The 18663-nt window shown below is 37.5% G+C and overlaps 2 protein-coding genes across 3 annotated transcripts; one reads left to right on the forward strand and one right to left on the reverse strand.

Moving 5' to 3' along the window:
* Positions 1-6292: 6292 nt before the first annotated feature.
* Positions 6293-12767, forward strand: PGLCT (plastidic GLC translocator). The gene is made up of 14 exons (XM_048099601.2): positions 6293-6488; positions 6688-6945; positions 7132-7246; positions 7413-7480; positions 8293-8425; positions 8518-8617; positions 8696-8808; positions 9751-9844; positions 9946-10099; positions 10302-10448; positions 10533-10606; positions 11279-11367; positions 11461-11575; positions 12418-12767. Exons 2-14 carry the CDS (start codon positions 6714-6716, stop codon positions 12598-12600), a joined length of 1617 nt encoding a protein of 538 aa, XP_047955558.1. The 5' UTR covers positions 6293-6488; positions 6688-6713; the 3' UTR covers positions 12601-12767.
* A 95-nt stretch (positions 12768-12862) lies between these two features.
* Positions 12863-15161, reverse strand: LOC125212837 (uncharacterized). Of its 2 annotated transcripts, XR_007174781.2 has the most exons (5): positions 14993-15161; positions 14489-14549; positions 14229-14424; positions 13777-14053; positions 12863-13277 (listed from the first exon to the last, which is right to left on the reverse strand). XR_007174781.2 is itself a non-coding variant. In XM_048113111.2 (4 exons), the coding sequence occupies exons 1-4, from the start codon at positions 15116-15118 to the stop codon at positions 14011-14013; spliced, it is 426 nt and encodes a 141-aa protein (XP_047969068.1). In that variant the 5' UTR covers positions 15119-15161; the 3' UTR covers positions 13588-14010. The 2 variants fall into 2 exon arrangements, 1 of the variants encoding a protein (XP_047969068.1); XM_048113111.2 differs by lacking the exon at positions 12863-13277 and having other exon boundaries at positions 13588-14053.
* Positions 15162-18663: the final 3502 nt, after the last annotated feature.

The raw sequence follows: 18663 nt of genomic DNA on the forward strand, positions 1-18663 counted from the left end.
CCCACTAAACATTAAACATCTTTTTCTCAATCTCCGTGCCAAATGGCAGAACGGAGGGAGGAAAATAGTATAGTTATATTAATGTAAGAGATAACTTTTTTCAAAAAATAAAATGTGACATTTTTTGTGGGACAAATTAAAAAGTAAAGTGTGACATCTATTATGGGACGAATGGAGTATGACATTACACAATTAAAACTTGTCATAACATAATTAAAAATTTATCACAATCAAAATTTAGATAATAAAATTAAAGTTTAATACTCCCTGATAAAATAATAATTTTATTTTTTATCGGATAACCCAACTCGACCCAACCCGAAGTCATCAAATTCTTATTGGGTCAGCCTGGTAAGGACCTAAAACCAATAAGGTCATCCGCATCCCTATCTCTTATTCATCCCTTAACCATCTCATCCCTTAACTATTCATGGGCCCCACTGTGCTTTTCAGATCATCTCTTAACTAAGAGACAACACCTGCATCCCTCCATCTCTTAACCATCTCATCCCTTAACTATTAATTCAATTTCATTTTTTATTTTTATTTCCAACAAATTCAATTAATAAAAAACACTTTATTAAATAAAATAAAATTACAATTTAAAAACCTAAAAAAATAAAAAAAGACATAATTTAAAAAACTAGAAATTACAAATTGCACACTTAAATTCAAATCACAAAAAAATGGAGGCAAAGAAGCAGAAGAAGGAGTTCTCTAGTGATGATCATCTAACGGTTGCCAAATTTTGCCCAAATGTGCTCCATTAGATCCTCCTGGAGTTGGGCGTGGGCGGTAGAATCACGTGTCCTTGTCCGAATAGACAACCGCTCTTGCAAAGACGGATGCACTCCCCTTTAAGGCGGACTACTTGCGGTCGAGCTTCCCGGGGTTTCAGGGTCGAACCAATTTCCCGCCTCAGGTCCTTCGTCGGCGACAATCATGTTGTGCAAGATTATGCACGTATACATGATGTCGACCATATTATCCATAAACCACGTGCGAGCCGGGGCTTTGATAATGTTAAATCGAGCTTCGAGAACCCCGAACGCTCTCTCCACATCCTTGCGAGCAGCCTCTTGCTTCTACGCAAAAAGAGTCTGTTTTTCGTTCGCAGGCCTGTTGAACGTCTTCACGAAGGTTGTCCACTTCGGATAGATGTTGTCGGCAAGATAGTACCCCATTTTATACTGGCGATTGTTAGCGATGAAGTTGATGGCCGGCGCTTTACCATTCAGAACTTCGCTGAAGAGGTCGGAATTGTTGAGCACGTTGACGTCGTTGTTCGAGCCGGGGACCCCGAAATATGCATGCCAAATCCATAGCCGGTAGTCGGCGACGACCTCGAGTATAACAGTGGGGTGGGTGCCTTTGAGGCCGATCGTGTATGACCCCCTCCACGCCACAGGGCAATTCTTCCATTGCCAATGCAAGCAATCGACACTCCCGAGCATCCCGGGGAATCCGTGCACTTGTTCGTGAAGTTGGAGCAGAAACTGACAATTTGCGGTGGTTGGCTTCTTCAGAAATTCATCGGTGAAGGCTGCCCGGACGCCTTTGCAGAAGTTCATCAAACAAAGTCTCCCATTGGATTCTCCGACGTGCAGGTATTCGTCGAACAAATCCGCCGTTTGTCCAGTAGCAAGCTGACGGATCGCTGCAATACATTTTTCGAGCGTCGTGTGGCTAGGACGGCCAACAACGTTGAACCCTTCTCTGAAGTACTCTTCCCGGGCCGCCAATGTATTCGCGATATGCAAAAATAGCACGCGTGACATACGGAAACAGCGACGGAAGTAGATATCTCCCCATACCGGGTTCCGACTGAAGTAATCACGTTCCAACCTTACGGCGACTTCCTCCCGGTTACGATGGATGTAAGTCCGGGGTCGCCTTTGAGGAGGCGCGGCGGCTTCCTCCTCCCTACGTCGATCTTCTTCTACCAATTCTTCCATTATTCGACGCATTTGCTCAAATGGATCCATGAATGGATTAAATTTGGGAGAAGAAAAAAATAAAGGAATGATTTATAGAAGTGATTGGAAAGGAAAGAATGAGAGATGAGAGAAGAATAGATGCGTGTTTGTGTGTAAAACGGATAATGAAGAGTATTTATAGAATAAAAAATAAATAAAAAAATTAAAAAATTTGACCGTTGAACGGTCATATTGCCGTTTTAATTTTTAATTTTTTTTTCCCTGAAAATCGATTTTTTTTTTAAAAAAAAAATCAAATTATGACGTCATAATTACGACGCCCACTCGCGGGCCTGCGAGTGGGCATCATGCTTCGCGCCAGCGCGCGCCACGTGGCGCTGGCGCGTGGCGAGACAGCTGAAGAATGGTCGAAGAGTAAGCGAGATGTGTTTAAAATAAAATCTCCCGATCCACAGAATCCACTAGACACCGGGTCTAGGAACTCAGAGAATCTTGGGTAACCTGTCGTTGGGCACACAATCACTTCATTCGCCCTTCAAAACCCTCAACCCGCTATAGCTAAAAATATTAGTACATGGAAGCAGGGATCGAATCCACAGAGACAGATGTGTAAGAAAACATGTTCAAAGACCTGGAAGTTATTTTTGGCTGCTGCCACGCAATTTTTGGGGTTGAGCTTTAATTCCTAGACTGGGTATATGAAATATTCTACTCTAACAGCTAGATCTAGGCAAGGACATGCATAATGGCTAAAAGTAATTGAAAAGAATACTTGACTGGGTAAACGACTTCCTGAGCTAGCCTAGACAGACGAAAAGCTAAACGTGGGGACCATTTCCCAAAACGGCATAGTATGACTGAAAAAAGCTGCAAATTAACTAACCTAAGGACTAACTAACAGCGACATCATCTTCTCTAATTTTTATCACGAAACAACCGATGAAAAACATAGCAAATAAAGATCGAAACAGGGGCTAACGAAATTAAACTGATGGACATCAAGAGCGACTGAAACTAACACAGATCCATGACTACTTAGATGAGGCAAACAAGTAAAGAGAATTCAAAACATAATAACCATGCAATTGCGAACAGATCTATACGTCGGATGCTTCATCCACTCCGGATCCAAGCCATCCACAACAATAAAACACCATTTCTATCTCCGATCTTCACAGATTCAACTAGATTCAACCGATCAACCACAATCTCCAAGCAATTCAAACTCCAAACTCAAATCAACCAACAATATCCACCAAGGCAATCAAATAAAAAGACAATATCTTAACTGAAACCAAAATAGAAATATCCATAGCAAAATACGCAGTATCCAATGGAACAATAACAAGCATAACCGAGCTTCGAACAGCGAAGACTCGGGGAAATACGAAATGAAAAGCGAAAAGTAGTAAATGATTGTATCTTCGCCTCCGTAGAGACGGTGTTACACCACAACTAGATCCGAAAGTGCACTCCCCAAAATGTTTCCCCTCAGTATGTGTAGAGAAAAGTGGAAAAACTAAGCTAAGAGCCAAATGGAATGAGAGAGATATCTTCATGTTGATCGCATGCTCTTATTTATAGTGGATAGAGCTTCTAGACTGTTCATGTGATTCCCATTTTGCCCTACAATCGGATGCTTCTCAGTCTAGTAACTCCTTCTTCTGCTCACTTTTCCCGCCAGCTTCTTCCTCCAGGCAATCTTCGTCTTCTTCCTGGGGCTGGCGATTTCTCTACACACCTGGCTTATAAAACCTTGTTGGACCCAGAAAATTACAAAATTTATCCCTATAACCAATGCATGAAATTAGCCTTATCAACAGCTCGTCACGGGACCCTTCCGCGTGCGACGCGGGACGGGATGGCATTTGCAACGGCGTCTCGTCGCCGTCTCGTCTCTGCGGGACGAGTCCGAGCCGGCGACGAGCCGCGCTGCGGATGGCCTAAGACTTGACCCAAACTCATTCATTTCATGCAGATTCCTATTGGATTATTGCATTATATCAAAAATTGTCAGCCCTATAATAACTCCTATCCAAACTCAGATTAAGGAGCACTCCATGTGTGCATTCAGTAAATTGAAATCAGGCTTCACCGGCCCCTATCTTTGATAACACAGAAAATGGGGAATGGATCCCCTGCAGTGGGAAATTCCACAGCACCTCATGCTGTGCATGAAACGCAGGCATCAATTCATCAAACGACAGGTAATAAGTTGGTCAAATTGCATTTTATTCATTTACTACACTTTTATTGTTATTTAATATTAATTCTATAAATTCAATTATTAAATGACTTAAAAATGATGATTAATAAAACAGATATTAAAAATTCAATAATACTAGTATCACTAAATTGTGTATCAATCATGACAAAATAATCATATAAAAATATTAATTAACAATGTGTAAAAGTCAAATATGAAATCTAACGAAATTAAATGCAATTTGGCCAACTTATTACCTGTCGTTTGATGAATTGATGCCTGCGTTTCATGCACAGCATGAGGTGCTGTTGAATTCCCCACTGCAGGGGATCCATTCCCCAGAAAATGACCTTTTTGTAAGGGAAAAATTCTGGACAACTTAATAACGGGTTGTCATATGTTAATTAAAGGTTCAAATGAGTTCCTATTCCTATGAATAACATGATTTTAACTATATAACCTAACCATGTTATAAATAAATATATGTATAAATTATGATATATTTACACACACGCGCGCGCGCGTCATATTTTTGTATAAATGATATTGGCGTAGTAGAAATTAGATCATTTTCTTACCTACTTGAATAAGTTCAATTCTAATATTAGTATATTTAATAATTAACATAGTGTCCCATATATTGTTCATCATACAGCATAATACGACATGTATGTCGCACAAGTGGCAATAAAAATCTACTACAATAGAGAAATTGTTTGAAACACAGACCACAAGAAATAGAAACTCCCTTATTTGAATTGATGCAGCGGTCTCATTCACCGTAATCTTCTTTCATCCTGTAGTAATAAGAGTGTACATCACCAACGGGTCGTAGCACAGCTGGTAGCACGGAGCTGTGGTGACCATGAGGTCACGGTTCAAACCCCGCCATCTGTTGGGCGACTTTCGGCCTTAATCCACAAATCCGGTCGAGCAGGTCAAAGGCGGGTTCGGTATACTTGTGATAAAAAAAAAGTGTACCTTGTTGCAACTTAAAACTAATTGATATTAGTAGGCTCGTAGTCATGCTCCCCACGTCCCCAAAGAACATGCACTTTAGGTTCGACACGAGTTTTAATATAAAATTGATAAAGTAAGAGAGAGGTAGAAAGAAAAAATAATTAAAGTATTGTCAGTTGAGAATGAGTCTCACTTTATTAAAGAGAAAAGACTTTCTAAAATTATAAAGTGCATATTCTTGTGGGACGGACTAAAAAGGAAAGAGCGCATATTCTGTTGGGACGGAGGGAGTAATACTTAAATAGTTATATAAATGGTTTTATTTATTTTTTTGTAGTATTTATTATGAATCCCTTTTTACATAAATATGTCATATTTATTTTATATTCAATTGTCAATATCCTCCTTAACGTGAATTTTACAGGGATTGAGGTTTTTTTAATCAATATTGACTAATTCTATACTATAGTAATTTGTAGTTATTTTCATGTTTTGATATACATATATCGTTGTGTCAAATAGAATTTCAGTCCACCGGTCCATCAAATTTGAAGCCTATACATACTAGTATTAGATTTATCACTTTTTTGTTTCAATTCAAATATATTGATGGATCGGTTAAGTTTCAATTCATGAGTCGACGACCCACTATGATACCATGCTAGAAATTCACATGGTACTGCCTTAAAATTAATTAATAATAAGTGGAGTAGAATTTTAAATTTGTATTGATTTTGCAAAATACTCTATCTATTTCTAAATAAATAACCTAAATCATTTGGACATACGAATTAAGTAAGTTAAAAATTATATGTAAAGTATTGATATGAATCATACGATCCATTATAATTAATAAATCTTTTGTTTGCAAAAATTCCATTTTTACAGAATGTACCCACTTATAATTAGACAGTCTAGGAATGATGAAGTATAGAAATAGATAGCTTACAGGAATTACATAACCGTGCAAATATAAATATTTTATTTATATCAGCATAAGTGTAATGGATAGATATATAAATATGAAACTTTTGTAATTGAAATCATTTATACATGACTTATGTAATCACAATTTGTCTATTGTGATATAACTAGATACTGTACAGCCTTATCCATAACTTTATTCTATTTGGCTCATTGGTAAATCCGTGCTGGGAAGTTTGATGTGGCGCGGTTAAAATTCACAAAATCCAAACAAATCTATGATTGATTTTTTTACCAGTCTCAGCTTCCGGTTTCCTCAAAGCAGTAAGCTGCCAACTCATCCGTTACAATCCACGTACAAATTCGATTAACGCTTACACCGCAAACCGCCAAAACCACCACCATTCACCAATCATCTACCGGATTTTCTCCGCTTCCAGCCGCCGTCGCCACCGCTACCGGTAATAGCTCATCTATCTCACTGTTTTTGCCATAATTTGGATTACAGTGGTGATCTTATGCTGATTTGCGATTTAATTGATTTGAATCGCATTGCTTGTGCGTAATTAGCGCGCATAAATATCACTTTCTGCAGACTCTCATCGAACTGCATTTTATAAACACTTTTTATTTTCTGATTTGGACTTTTATGAATTTCAGCGTTGACGAGTCAGTTTAGTGTTATAATGGAAGCTTCCGTGTATACCGTCAACACAAAATCGTGCTTCAGCCTCCACAGCCGCGGGATTTTGACGAGATCGACGATTGGAGTAGGATGCAGTGTTCGCGCGACGAAGAGGAACAACGCTTTGAGGATTAGCTGCGGTGGTTCGACTTCAATGGGGAGAGCGGGAGGTAGTGTTCAGAGTTTGTTCGGTTCATCGGCCAAGGCTAGATTAGTCAGAGCTCAAGCTTCTGGTTCGTAATTTTTGGTTGATTTCATGTTTTTTAACACTTGCAAGGAGTAGAAATGTTGCTATTGTGTGAGATGCAGTTGGGGAATCTAACATTGTTGTAGATGCCTTAAACTAGGGAATGGAAATATGGATCAGTGATGCTACTTTGTTGGTTTATTAGTGTTTTCTTACACTAACAATCGTGCAGAAGGAGATATTGAGAATGTCGCCCCTGTGAAAATCCCGGTGAAATCGTCTGGTTCTGTGTTGCCGTATGTTGGTGTTGCTTGTCTTGGAGCATTTCTATTTGGATATCATCTAGGGTATGTTCTTTTGTTAGATGATTTTTTGAGTAAAAAAACTGGCTAAATTCGCCGTTCTTGCATTCGCAACACTTCCATGCTTGAGCGAGATACAATTTTGTATAGCGTTTGAGTTAGATTTTCGGAAGCTTATTTGTTTTGATCTATTGTAACATTTCTTCTTCAGAGTGGTTAATGGAGCTCTCGAGTACCTTGCTAAGGATCTCGGAATTGCAGAGAACACAGTGCTGCAAGGCAAGTTGTTGTTGAACTCTTCTTTTACTTATGAGGTCCATTTTGTAATTGATTAATAAAGGGTTAGAAAGATGATCAGAAGAAGGATAAAGGTGCAATCTAGGATTTAGCACACCTAATTTCTTTTCCTTTCTTCACCCATTCTTATTCCTCCTTTTCACTCCAATAATCCAATGAGGGATAATGTAATAATGAATTATTGGTGTGATAATATTATCCCTCATTGAAGTGAAATGGAGGAACAAGAAAGTGTGGAAATTTTCTTTTCGTTATTTTCCCATGAAAAATTTACAACCAAAGAGAATGCACCCTAAATGACTTAAGGGATAAGGAACTGAGAGCATATATCTAATTGATCAGAAGTGAGTGATCTCTAGAGTTTTGATTTATCTTCAGCTTAATAAATGTAGAAAGGATGTGTGTGCTTAATCCTGTAGCTCCAATCTGCAACCTTCTGTTACTGGCATCTGAAGTACCTTACATTGTCGATTCCTTTTGAAAAGTCATTTCGACTGTGCTGGAAAGATCTTCGCTGTGGCTGTCTAACCTATCAACCTTTTATGCATCCTACAGATTAGACCCGTAGATTGATGTATCTTAATAAGATTATACTGATAACACTAGCCTGATCAGCAGGGGTTGGTTCGCTGTTGATGCAGTATATGTTGTTTTTTGCTCAGGATATGTATGATTACCAAATACCTACTCACTCTCATTATACAGTTGCTATTCTTGTTTGGAGAGCTATTTTGGTGGGTATGGATTTTATGTTATTATATGAATCAACCATTGTGCCTTTTGTTTCTTTGTAGGCTGGATTGTTAGCACACTTCTTGCTGGTGCCACAGTTGGTTCGTTTACTGGAGGTTCATTGGCAGATAAGTTTGGGCGAACAAAGACTTTTATTTTGGATGCAGTTCCACTTGCTGTAGGAGCATTTCTTTGGTAAATACTTTTAAATGGAGGATACAATTTCTTCGATAATATTTTTAAGTGGGGGGTTGGAAAACAATGCTTGAAATTTCTTCTCATTGCAGTGCCACTGCCCAGAATATAGAGACAATGATAATAGGTCGGTTACTTGCTGGCATTGGGATTGGTGTTTCTTCTGCAATTGTGCCACTTTACATCTCTGAGGTACCGATTTCTCTTAATTCGCATGTCAATGTTTTATATTACTAGATTTTACATCCCTAACCCTCTTTCTCTTGCCAGATCTCACCAACTGAAATCCGAGGTACACTTGGATCTGTCAACCAGCTATTTATATGTATTGGGATTCTTGCAGCATTGGTGGCTGGTCTACCGTTGGCCGGGAATCCTCTGTGGTAAATAATTATCCTTCCCAAATTCATTCTTAACAGGAAATAGGAGTTCATACTTGACTGGAATAATTTGCGTAAATAGATAATTTGACTAAGGTTGTCTTCCAACTCCAAGATATAGCCAATATTTTTTTGCTTGTACAAATGGAGTCAAAAGTAGTCTGCAATTTTCCAATTGATCTAAATTGATTTCATTGACTTTCTTTCTTTAAGTTGTTTTATGGTTGCTTGCAGTTTAAAAAAACTCAAAGATGATAACAGTGAATACTTTTTATCATTTGGAGTATCACCACAGCATCATGAGCTTGTGGTCATTTATTTATTGTTCTCTTTATTTATCTGAAGCAACATGGTGGCTCTCATATTGCCAGCTATGCATGATGGGCTTCTCTAGAATGAAAGAGCATCAATTCCTGAAACTTTTGTTAGCAAGCGGATGGATTTTAGTATATGTACCTGGATAACATCAATCTAATCTAATTTTCTGTAGTGTCTCTTTATTCTTATCTGGTATAAGCTTCTTTACTTTGATAGAGGCAATTAGAATTCTCTACCCGTCTTGACTTTATCTAAAGGTGGGGTAGGATCCTATGTTTGTTTTCAGTACCATCTTGTTGTATTTGAATTCATATAGGATCCTATGCTTGTTTTCAGTACCCTCATGTGTATTTCAATTCATAGACACCCTGAGAATATATCTGGACATAAGCCCAACTAAAATAATTTCTGAAGTATAAGACCATTTACTGGTCTAGAATTTGGTGGTTTCAAAGGAATTTTGCCAGTCATAAGTTTCTTCATTTATGAATCTTATATTGTTATTCATAGGTGTAATATGATTTTTAATCTCTCATATATCTAACTTTGTTCACATGAAGAAGATTATCCTCGTACATTTTGACTGATTGTCTTATCTCTCTATCTCTCTCTCTACCCTTGTATTAGGTGGAGGTCAATGTTTGGTGTTGCGCTTATTCCATCTGTTTTACTCGCACTTGGAATGGCATTTTCTCCTGAAAGTCCACGATGGCTTTATCAGGTTTCATTGTGAACTTGATTGCAACCTCCATGCTTCTGTGGCTGCCTATTTGTTGTGATAGTTTGTAGATAGTGCTAAACAATCCCGTTTTGTGTTTGCAGCAAGGAAGAATTTCTGATGCCGAAGTATCTATTAGAAGGCTATATGGGAAAGAAAGAGTTTCTGAGGTTATGAGGGATTTGGCTGCAGCAGGACAGGGTTCCACAGAACCAGAAGCAGGCTGGTTTGATCTTTTCAGCAGCCGTTACTGGAAAAGTACATCTTTCCATTATTGATTGTTCCTTTTGACCTCATTTAAATTAATCAAATATGGTTCTGATTCATCAATATTGTTTATGGATATTGGTGGTCTCTTTTTTGTAGTCCCAATCACTGATTGCACTCTGAATTATAGAAACTTAAATAATGATCTCTTGGGTCGGCCGAAAACTAATACTCGTCACATGTTTCCATGTAGTTGTTAGTGTAGGTGCGGCTCTCTTCTTGTTCCAGCAGCTTGCTGGAATAAATGCCGTTGTTTATTATTCAACTTCAGTATTTCGCAGTGCTGGAATAACATCTGATGTTGCTGCCAGTGCTCTTGTTGGAGCTGCAAATGTATTTGGTTAGTCTTTATATTAAAATCTGTAAAAGGTTGGGTTGTTTAGGGCCGCAAGTAATTTTCCTTATTGGGTAAATCTTCTTCTAGGCACAACTGTTGCATCCTCGTTGATGGACAAGCAAGGACGCAAGAGCCTTCTTCTTACAAGCTTTGCTGGAATGGTATGTTTTAGTTTGTAGGATTCCGAATAATGAGCCTTTTCTGAGTATTCTTCAAGAATTACGACATAAGCTCTTTGGAACCACCCTGGGCCCATGGATTTGGGGGGGGGGGGGGATTAGGTACAACTTGCTTTTCTATTTGGCATGAGTTCTTGCTTTATCAAAATGGTTGACTCAAGTTGCTAGAAGATTCAATTGACTTTTCTTCTAACAACTTATGGTAACTGGTTCAATGGAACTGGAATGAAGCAAAGTAAGTGGCCAGTGTTACTGCTAGTGCTAGGTCATTGTAATGCTGTAGGCCAACTCCGATTGAGACCAAGATGTTGCCTTCCAGTAGTCCTTACTGCTTACTTGATATAGTTATTTCATGATGCTTGTGCTCTTTGATCTGTCCGATAATGACAACAAAAACTTGGAGCAATCTGAAAAATCTGTTGCTTTGCACCATATGGAAGTTATCGCTGGAAGTTGTATAGTATTTTGTAGGTTTCTTGTTAGATTCTGCCTCAACTTGAAACGTGAACATCCGAAACCCTATGCTGCATGAACTTGAATTATTTATTGAACTTTGCTTGTGCAAGTATTTTTTTTGAATACGTGCTCTCCACTGTCTTGCTTTAGTTATTTCCCTTGTTTTGAATGATTATTTTTATTGATTTTCTGTGAAAGGCTGCTTCGATGTTGTTGCTTTCTTTGAGTTTTACTTGGAAGGCCCTGGCACCATATTCAGGAACACTTGCTGTTCTTGGGACAGTTCTGTAAGTGATCTTTTCTGGCAGCTCATGTTTATTGTATTTGTTGTAGTGATAATGCTGTCTTGTAATCAACATGTCTCTTTTTTTGTCAAACAGCTACGTATTATCTTTCTCTCTCGGTGCTGGTCCTGTGCCTGCTCTCCTTCTTCCAGAGATCTTTTCATCTCGAATCAGAGCAAAAGCAGTGGCATTATCTCTGGGCATGCATTGGGTAAGAGATTATTTAAGGAAATGTTTTACTTTGTTCTTTTATTTTTCCATATGCTTCAGTTTCACATTGGAGCAGCCTCTGCCACCAATAAGTATGAATAAAAATTTTGGTTTAAAGAATAGGATTGTCGCGGTATTATAAGTAGAGTTTCATTGAATTTTGTGGGTGAGCATGTCGACTTGCTCTAGTGCACATGTACTCTTATTTAGATGTCTTATCTACTGTTTAGGTTTCAGGAACTACCACTTTGTTGAGATTAGTCATACAAAGATCCTATCAAAAAATTTGAAAATGAGAGGAAAGGGGAATTAAATGACCCAACTATATTTCCAACATTTTTTATTGATTAAGTTGTTTATTGGATGATCTAAACGTTAGATGCCTTGACATTTGCTTCTGCCGTTCTACATTGCATATGCTACTAAGAAGATGGGACCTAAAATAAGAATCATAACCCTGAGAACAGTTTAGGACAAAAGATAAAACATACAAGAACTTTAGAGAAAAAAAATTAATGGATATGCTGAACAAAGAAAGCATGAATTTGCTAGGTTTGGATGAAATGTTGTTTAATTAGACGACTCTGAGCTTAGCTAATTGGGACTAGTTGTATATGTGCCTCAATGTCTTCATGGAGACCGAGCCACATTAAGCACCTCATTATGTAGCCATTACCCATACAAAATACCAAGGCCAACTTAAATTAGTTGTATCATATGGCACGTTAAAAAATAAAAACACTGACTATTCTGTAATGGCACAAAGTCAGAGTTTTGAATAGTCTGTTACTTGGGGTTTATCTCCTGCTATATGTTAGGTAACCATATTTCCGACATTTACAGATATCAAATTTTGTGATTGGGCTCTACTTCTTGAGTGTTGTAACTAAGTTTGGAATCAGCACGGTGTACCTGGGATTCGCTTCTGTGTGTCTCCTTGCAGTTATGTACATATCTGGCAATGTCGTGGAGACAAAGGGGCGCTCCTTGGAGGAAATTGAACGCGCTTTAAGCCCCGCTGTTTGACACATTTTTCCTAGTATGTATTGTGTGTTAACTTTTTTTTTTTTATTGTAGTAACTTAAGTTGTTTTTATGCCAACTCCAGCTAGGACTATAGAGGAGTTTGACGTACATGGAATGGACAGAGTTGTTCACTTACATTTTGAATAATATAAGCTCCCTTTGGTAACATGGAAATGGAACTGGAATTGGAATTTGAATAATATAAGCTCCATTTGGTCACATGGAAATTGAAATTGAAATTGAAATTGGAATTGGAATTGGAATTGGAATTGGAATTGAAATTATATTTAAATAATTGGTAGTATGAAATTGAATTGAAATAAATTGTGCACACACTATATGCATACACTACACACACAATGCACTATGTATACATACAACACAACACTATATACTTCCTCCGTTCCATAGTAATAGGGGCGTTTTTCCATTTCCTCCGTTCCAAAGTAATAGTCATTTCCCTTTTTAGTAAAAATCAACACATTTTTACATACCTACTTTACTCTCTCTTACTTTTTTCTCTCTTCATCTCTACCTTTTTCATTTTCCACTTTATTCTCTCTTTACTTAACTCACCTAATACAATTTTTCTTAATCTCCGTGCCGAAAAGTTTTGCCTCTATTACTATGGAACGGAGGGAGTACATACTACCCGTGCAGGTATTCGACATTCATTACCTGCAAAAGTCGGGATGCAAGTCAGGAGCAGGTATCATATTTAAGAATTTTACGAGTATCATGTACACATGAGCCGATACTCATGTACCCGAATACCTATACAAAATTTCCTTAATTAAGGAACTTATCAGTTATCAGTGATAAATGATTAGGACTCAGGATTATACGATTTCTATAAAATAAGCTCTGTATATTCTTTTTGTAAAACTTGGTCTCCATTTATTGGCATAATGATATCTACATTTTAGACAAAAAAAACATTATCCAAATATGAGTATTTGCATACAGTACACACACAAATATGGTAAGATTATGGTGAATCCAAATCTTGTATAGGCCAAATGTGATTTATCACATCAAAAAATGGATACACGAACATGCAAATCTAATATATACACGAACATGGCATCACATGAGTAAAATTGTATGATTGACAATTGTAAGCATCCAAAATGTGGACCATTAAAATGCTGACAATGCCAAAAGGTATGCATCTCACCAAACATATGCGATTCACTTTGTAAAGCTTGATCTCCCTTTACCATTAGTTGAAGACTGGCAGCCATTGATAAAACACCACAAACACGAAAGAAGTAAATCACATACTCGTCTTTGGAGCTGAGGAAGATAACCTTGTATAATCGACACAATCTCTGCTGCATCCCCCTCTCTTAAAAACTCCACCAAATACCGGAAGTAAGATTGATTCGCATAAAAATTTGCGGTGGCAATTTCACATGTTGGACTTCCTCTCCCACCTCTCTTTCGTGTCCAGCCTGCACAATTTGTAAAAAGAGCATTTAAATATAACTGAATAATCTCAAAGGTTAATACACTTGTATCATCAACTGATGCAGGCATCTTTCATTTCCTAATTCAACCACTATCTTCCCCGATTGTTAAATTAGCATGATAACAGACAAGTAAATGTGAAAGCGAGTCTGAGAATACCCCCAAAACAACTTCTGGCGGGTTTTCACAGCTGCGTTTCTTGCTACATTGTCTACTTCAGACGATACATTCACCAGTCTGTTGTTTTCTGGTTTCAAATCAGCAGTGCCATTCATAGTAGGTTTACTTGTTTCTTGATTGGAGCTTTCCTGAATTTCAACCGGCTTCTTGTGGGTTTTCCCTTTCCCTTTAGCTCCTGCATATCTCCAACAATCAGAAACCGATCAATGAACGTCGAAGAAGCACAGAACAGTATATACCTTTGTCTTGCTTGTGTATTTTAGATTTGGCTTTGATTTGTAAACGCCTCCTGCGCAATTCCTAACAATCATAACAAGAAAAAAGAACCTGGAATCACTGCTTACCTTACAGAGTAACCACACATGAATATGAATTAAAAACAAAACAAAAAAAAGGAGAGAAAACCAATGAACTCAATTCAATTTCAACACAGTTTCATCTCATGTTCATCAATTTAACCAGATATATCATTTTGGAGAAATATGTGAATGAAAATCAAGACATCGGTTACTCTATTCCCAACTGCATCTTTTCCATTGATAGAAATTAGATAATTGTAAATGCCTACTCATAATAAACAAATAAATATGAATGTTGCTACTTAATTATGAAGATGGAGTCTCCCAGGATCAATACACAAGTAAACACAACAATAAGGAGATTGCTGATCAAAACCTATTGTTTTGTAGGGTTTGCAGTTTAATACAAATTGAAGAGAGGGATTGAAAGAGTTGATGGGGAACCTGAAATTTGGAGAGCTGCGATTCAGTAATTCCAGATTTGGGCTTGAAATTGGGGCGTAAACACGCCGCTGAGGCTATAGCTGCTTCTCTCCTTTCGTCTGCTTCTTCTCGGCTCTCCCTTTCCATTTCTCTGACTCTGCAATTTTCGAACAGATAGAGGATGAAGAGAGATTGTTTATAAATGAGAGAAATTATTTAATTTTATGTGAATAAATAAATAGTATAGTACAAGTTATTTTTTTTATATAAATAAAATAAATATTTAAATTCTGTGTTCAATATAATAATTTGTCCTATTAATTTTGAAATGTAATTGTACTAAAATATCTGTATTCCCAATTAAAACGGAAAAGTGAAAATTTTAATGGTAAGAAGATGATTTAAGTTATTATCATGATTGAATTTTTAGTGTAGATTAATTACCTAAGTGGGTTCGATTTCCTAAATAAAATAATATATCAAAATACAATCTAGGATCGAGTTGTGAGATTATTTTAGTCACATAAGGTTTGCTATGACTAATTATCCATGATTATCCATTTAGAATTGAATGATGAGATTGAATCTCATGAACTAAATACACTAAAAGCCCCCGCCATAGATCCCCCGTCCAAGAATGACAAATTTATTTTGAAGGTAATTAATATTTATTTTTCCTATCAAGAATATCACATAGATAAAAGTAGTATAGCACCTGTTAAGTGCATGAATAATCTTGAGTTCTTTCAGATTATTTACTGCTGCGTGCCTCAGTTTTCCTCTTTCAATCATGGACTATCATTCCATACCTCCGTCATCTACAATACCAATGAAGAGACATGGGTATACTGAAATATCAATCAAAATTCAGAATAAATTTATCACAGAACGTGTATTGCTCGTCTAAATGGGATCTCTGACACAAGAAGTAGCACAATTATATTGGAATTTATACATATATTGTAGCTTTTGGTATTCTACTTAAATGACTTTTAGTGATCCATATAAATTAAATTAATAATAAATCACTCGTAATTATTTGGACCTTTCAAATAATTTTAGTAGATGAAATTTAAAGATTCAATAATAAAAAATAGTAACGCCAGCTTAAATAAAAATTATGATAACTTTATACATGCATATGAAGCGAGTATCATTTTAAATATTTATAAATTTGAGGCAAAATTTTAAATAGTTATTAGTTATAGACCTTTTGAATGAATTAAAAGAATGTAGAGTTTGATGTAACTGCCAATCATAATTATTTAGCATCTTATTGCTTTGCCATATTATAAAAACTGCAAACTAAAATTAATCCTACAGCCTACAGTTACAAATAATTATTGGTTCCACCATCAAATCAAAATAAAAATTAAAAAGTATTAATTGGAAAAAAAACGCATTAGTTGGAAAGAAACTCCTATTGTCATCACACAATTTAGTATTGAAAAGTGATGAAACATTTCATCGCTATAATTTAATTATAATAAATGACAATAACACTCCCTAAAAATCATTCATTTGAGAAGAATTCCAAACACTACCAAATCTACTATAAATATCAATCCCAAAATGTCATTCTCTAAAAAGGTGCGGATCTATAAATTCCTACAGAAAGCGTTGGGGTTTGTGGTCATGCACAGCTGTGAACGTATGCATGGAGCGTCAGATGGAGGTGCAGGGGTGCAGGGGAAGCTTATCATGGAGATGCAACACATGTGATCAAGATTTGAGCTAGAGTTAGTTGGTTAGCTTTTGTAACTAACTCGGTGTAGTTCTCATACACCCGAGACTTAGCTTAGTATATAGAGTCAGTTTTGTAGCTCTTGTTAGTTAGTCAGTTGTATTCTCTCCTTCAACTTTGTAGAATAAAAAATCATTGAATAAAGAAGAAGCTCTTCCCCCATTCTTCTCTCTCTCGCTTGCTCTCAAAATCAAGCAGTAGTTATAGATCTACAACAATTGGCGCCGTCCGGCGGAAATTCCGATCAATCCACATATTCAGATCATGGCTGCGCGGCTTGAAGCTGAGAAATTCACCCAAAAAAATGATTATGGTCTTTGGAAATTAAAGATGCGTGCGGTTCTTGTGCAGCAAGGTCTAGCTGAGATATTGAATCCGGTGGATGCAGATGAAAGCCCACAACGTTGTCGTTCTGTGTTTGGGAGATAAGGTGCTGAGGGAAATTCAATCGGAGACTACAGCTGCAGGCATTTTGAAAAGGCTTGATGAAGTCTATTTAGCAAAGTCCTTGGCCAATCGCCTCTACATGAAGAGGAGGCTTGTTGTATATATTAGAGTGGACTCTTATTTGGGCTATGTTATTTGTTAAGCCCGGATGTGATTAATTGGGCTGAGCCCAATTACTTACCCTCTCTCACCAGATGCTGCCACGACCCTCTCTCTCGGATGCTGCTTTCCAGCCGTTGGATGTAGGGTTGTGTGTGTTAATTGAGAGAAGGCTATGCGCCGTTCTCATTATTCACTCTAATCTCTCTCTCCTCTTTCGATTCAGTGCTTCTCTCTCTTCTCTCTTCTTCTACGATGATCTTCCGGCCATCTCTTGGTGATCTTCCATGGTTCTCTGATTGGTAGATCTGTTGTGAGTGCTGGTGTGAAGCAATCTCTTCGATTGCTTGTTGCTGGAGAGGAACTAGGTTTTGTGAGAACTCGGAGGTTGTGCGTGGAGATTTGTTCGGTGGAACTTGATCTGGTGTGAGGGGTTTCTCTGGTGGAGGTATTGGTGGTCTGAGGGTTAACTCTATCCAATCCATCTGTGCTCCCTTGGGTCTAGTTCTGGAAGAATAGATCAGTGTTGTTGTGGCGGGTTCTGAGCCAAGTTTATGTGATCTATTGTCTTTAGCTTTGTTCTTAGTTAGTTCTTGTGTTTAGATCCAAGAGGATCCTTCTTGTTGTTACTAACTTGTGTGTTGAGTGTGCAGGTTGAAGTAATCGCTAGGAAGCAGAGTTAATAGCTTCCAAGACCTTGTAATAGTTAGAACTAGATTCTTGTAATCTAAGTTTGTATTACTTGTGTAAAATCAGCCGCGTGGGTGAGAGTTTGGCTAGCTCTCTTGTACAAGAACAAAGAGGTCTCGGTAATTAGTGAATCTAGACTGATCTGATCCCTACAAGGCTTTATTCGTATAGTTTTGTTGAAGATAAATCAATTTCAGAGCAGTTGGAGGACTTCACCAAATCTATAGACGATCTTGAAGCTGTGGATGTAAAAATAAGCGACGAAGACAAGGCAATCTTGGTTCTTAATGCTCTCCCAAATTCCTACGATCAAATGAGCGATGCAATTTTATATGGAAGGGATAAGGCGATTACCTTGGCTGAGGTGCAAGCAGCTTTGATGGCTAAGGAGTTACAAAGGAGTGCAGCAAAGAAATCTGACCCTCTGCTTGAGTCTCTGAACATCAAGAAGTTCAGCAAGAAAAATTTCAAAAAAGAAGTTTGAAGATCCAAAAACTGAGGCCTCTACATTAAAAGAAACACGTTCATGCCATTATTGCAAGAAGCCAGGGCACCTTAAGAAAGAATGCTATGCTTGGAAAAGAAAGCAGACTGCAGAAGGGGGTTCACACACTAATGTCATCAGTGGTGAGGCAGATGAGGTCCATGAAGTGATGAATGTTGTGGATCAATGTCAAGGGGCTTCATGGATAATGGACTCCGACTGTTCTTT

Source organism: Salvia hispanica, chromosome 2, assembly GCF_029641045.1.
Source record: "Salvia hispanica isolate PSC_SH4W2 chromosome 2, Shi_PSC_v1, whole genome shotgun sequence".
NCBI classification, from domain to species: domain Eukaryota; kingdom Viridiplantae; phylum Streptophyta; class Magnoliopsida; order Lamiales; family Lamiaceae; genus Salvia; species Salvia hispanica.

Bases quoted from the DNA above. Each gene is read 5' to 3' on its own strand.
- LOC125212837 (XM_048113111.2), bottom strand. From the start codon at position 15,118: ATGGAAAGGGAGAGCCGAGAAGAAGCAGACGAAAGGAGAGAAGCAGCT. The intron at 14,550-14,992 runs GTTCCCCATCAA...TATGATTGTTAG, and splicing joins CGCAGCTCTCCAAATTTCAG to GAATTGCGCAGGAGGCGTTT. The intron at 14,425-14,488 runs GTATATACTGTT...GGAGATATGCAG, and splicing joins AATACACAAGCAAGACAAAG to GAGCTAAAGGGAAAGGGAAA.
- PGLCT (XM_048099601.2), top strand. From the start codon at position 6,714: ATGGAAGCTTCCGTGTATACCGTCAACACAAAATCGTGCTTCAGCCTC. The intron at 7,247-7,412 runs GTATGTTCTTTT...TTTCTTCTTCAG, and splicing joins CTATTTGGATATCATCTAGG to AGTGGTTAATGGAGCTCTCG. The intron at 9,845-9,945 runs GTTTCATTGTGA...TTGTGTTTGCAG, and splicing joins GTCCACGATGGCTTTATCAG to CAAGGAAGAATTTCTGATGC.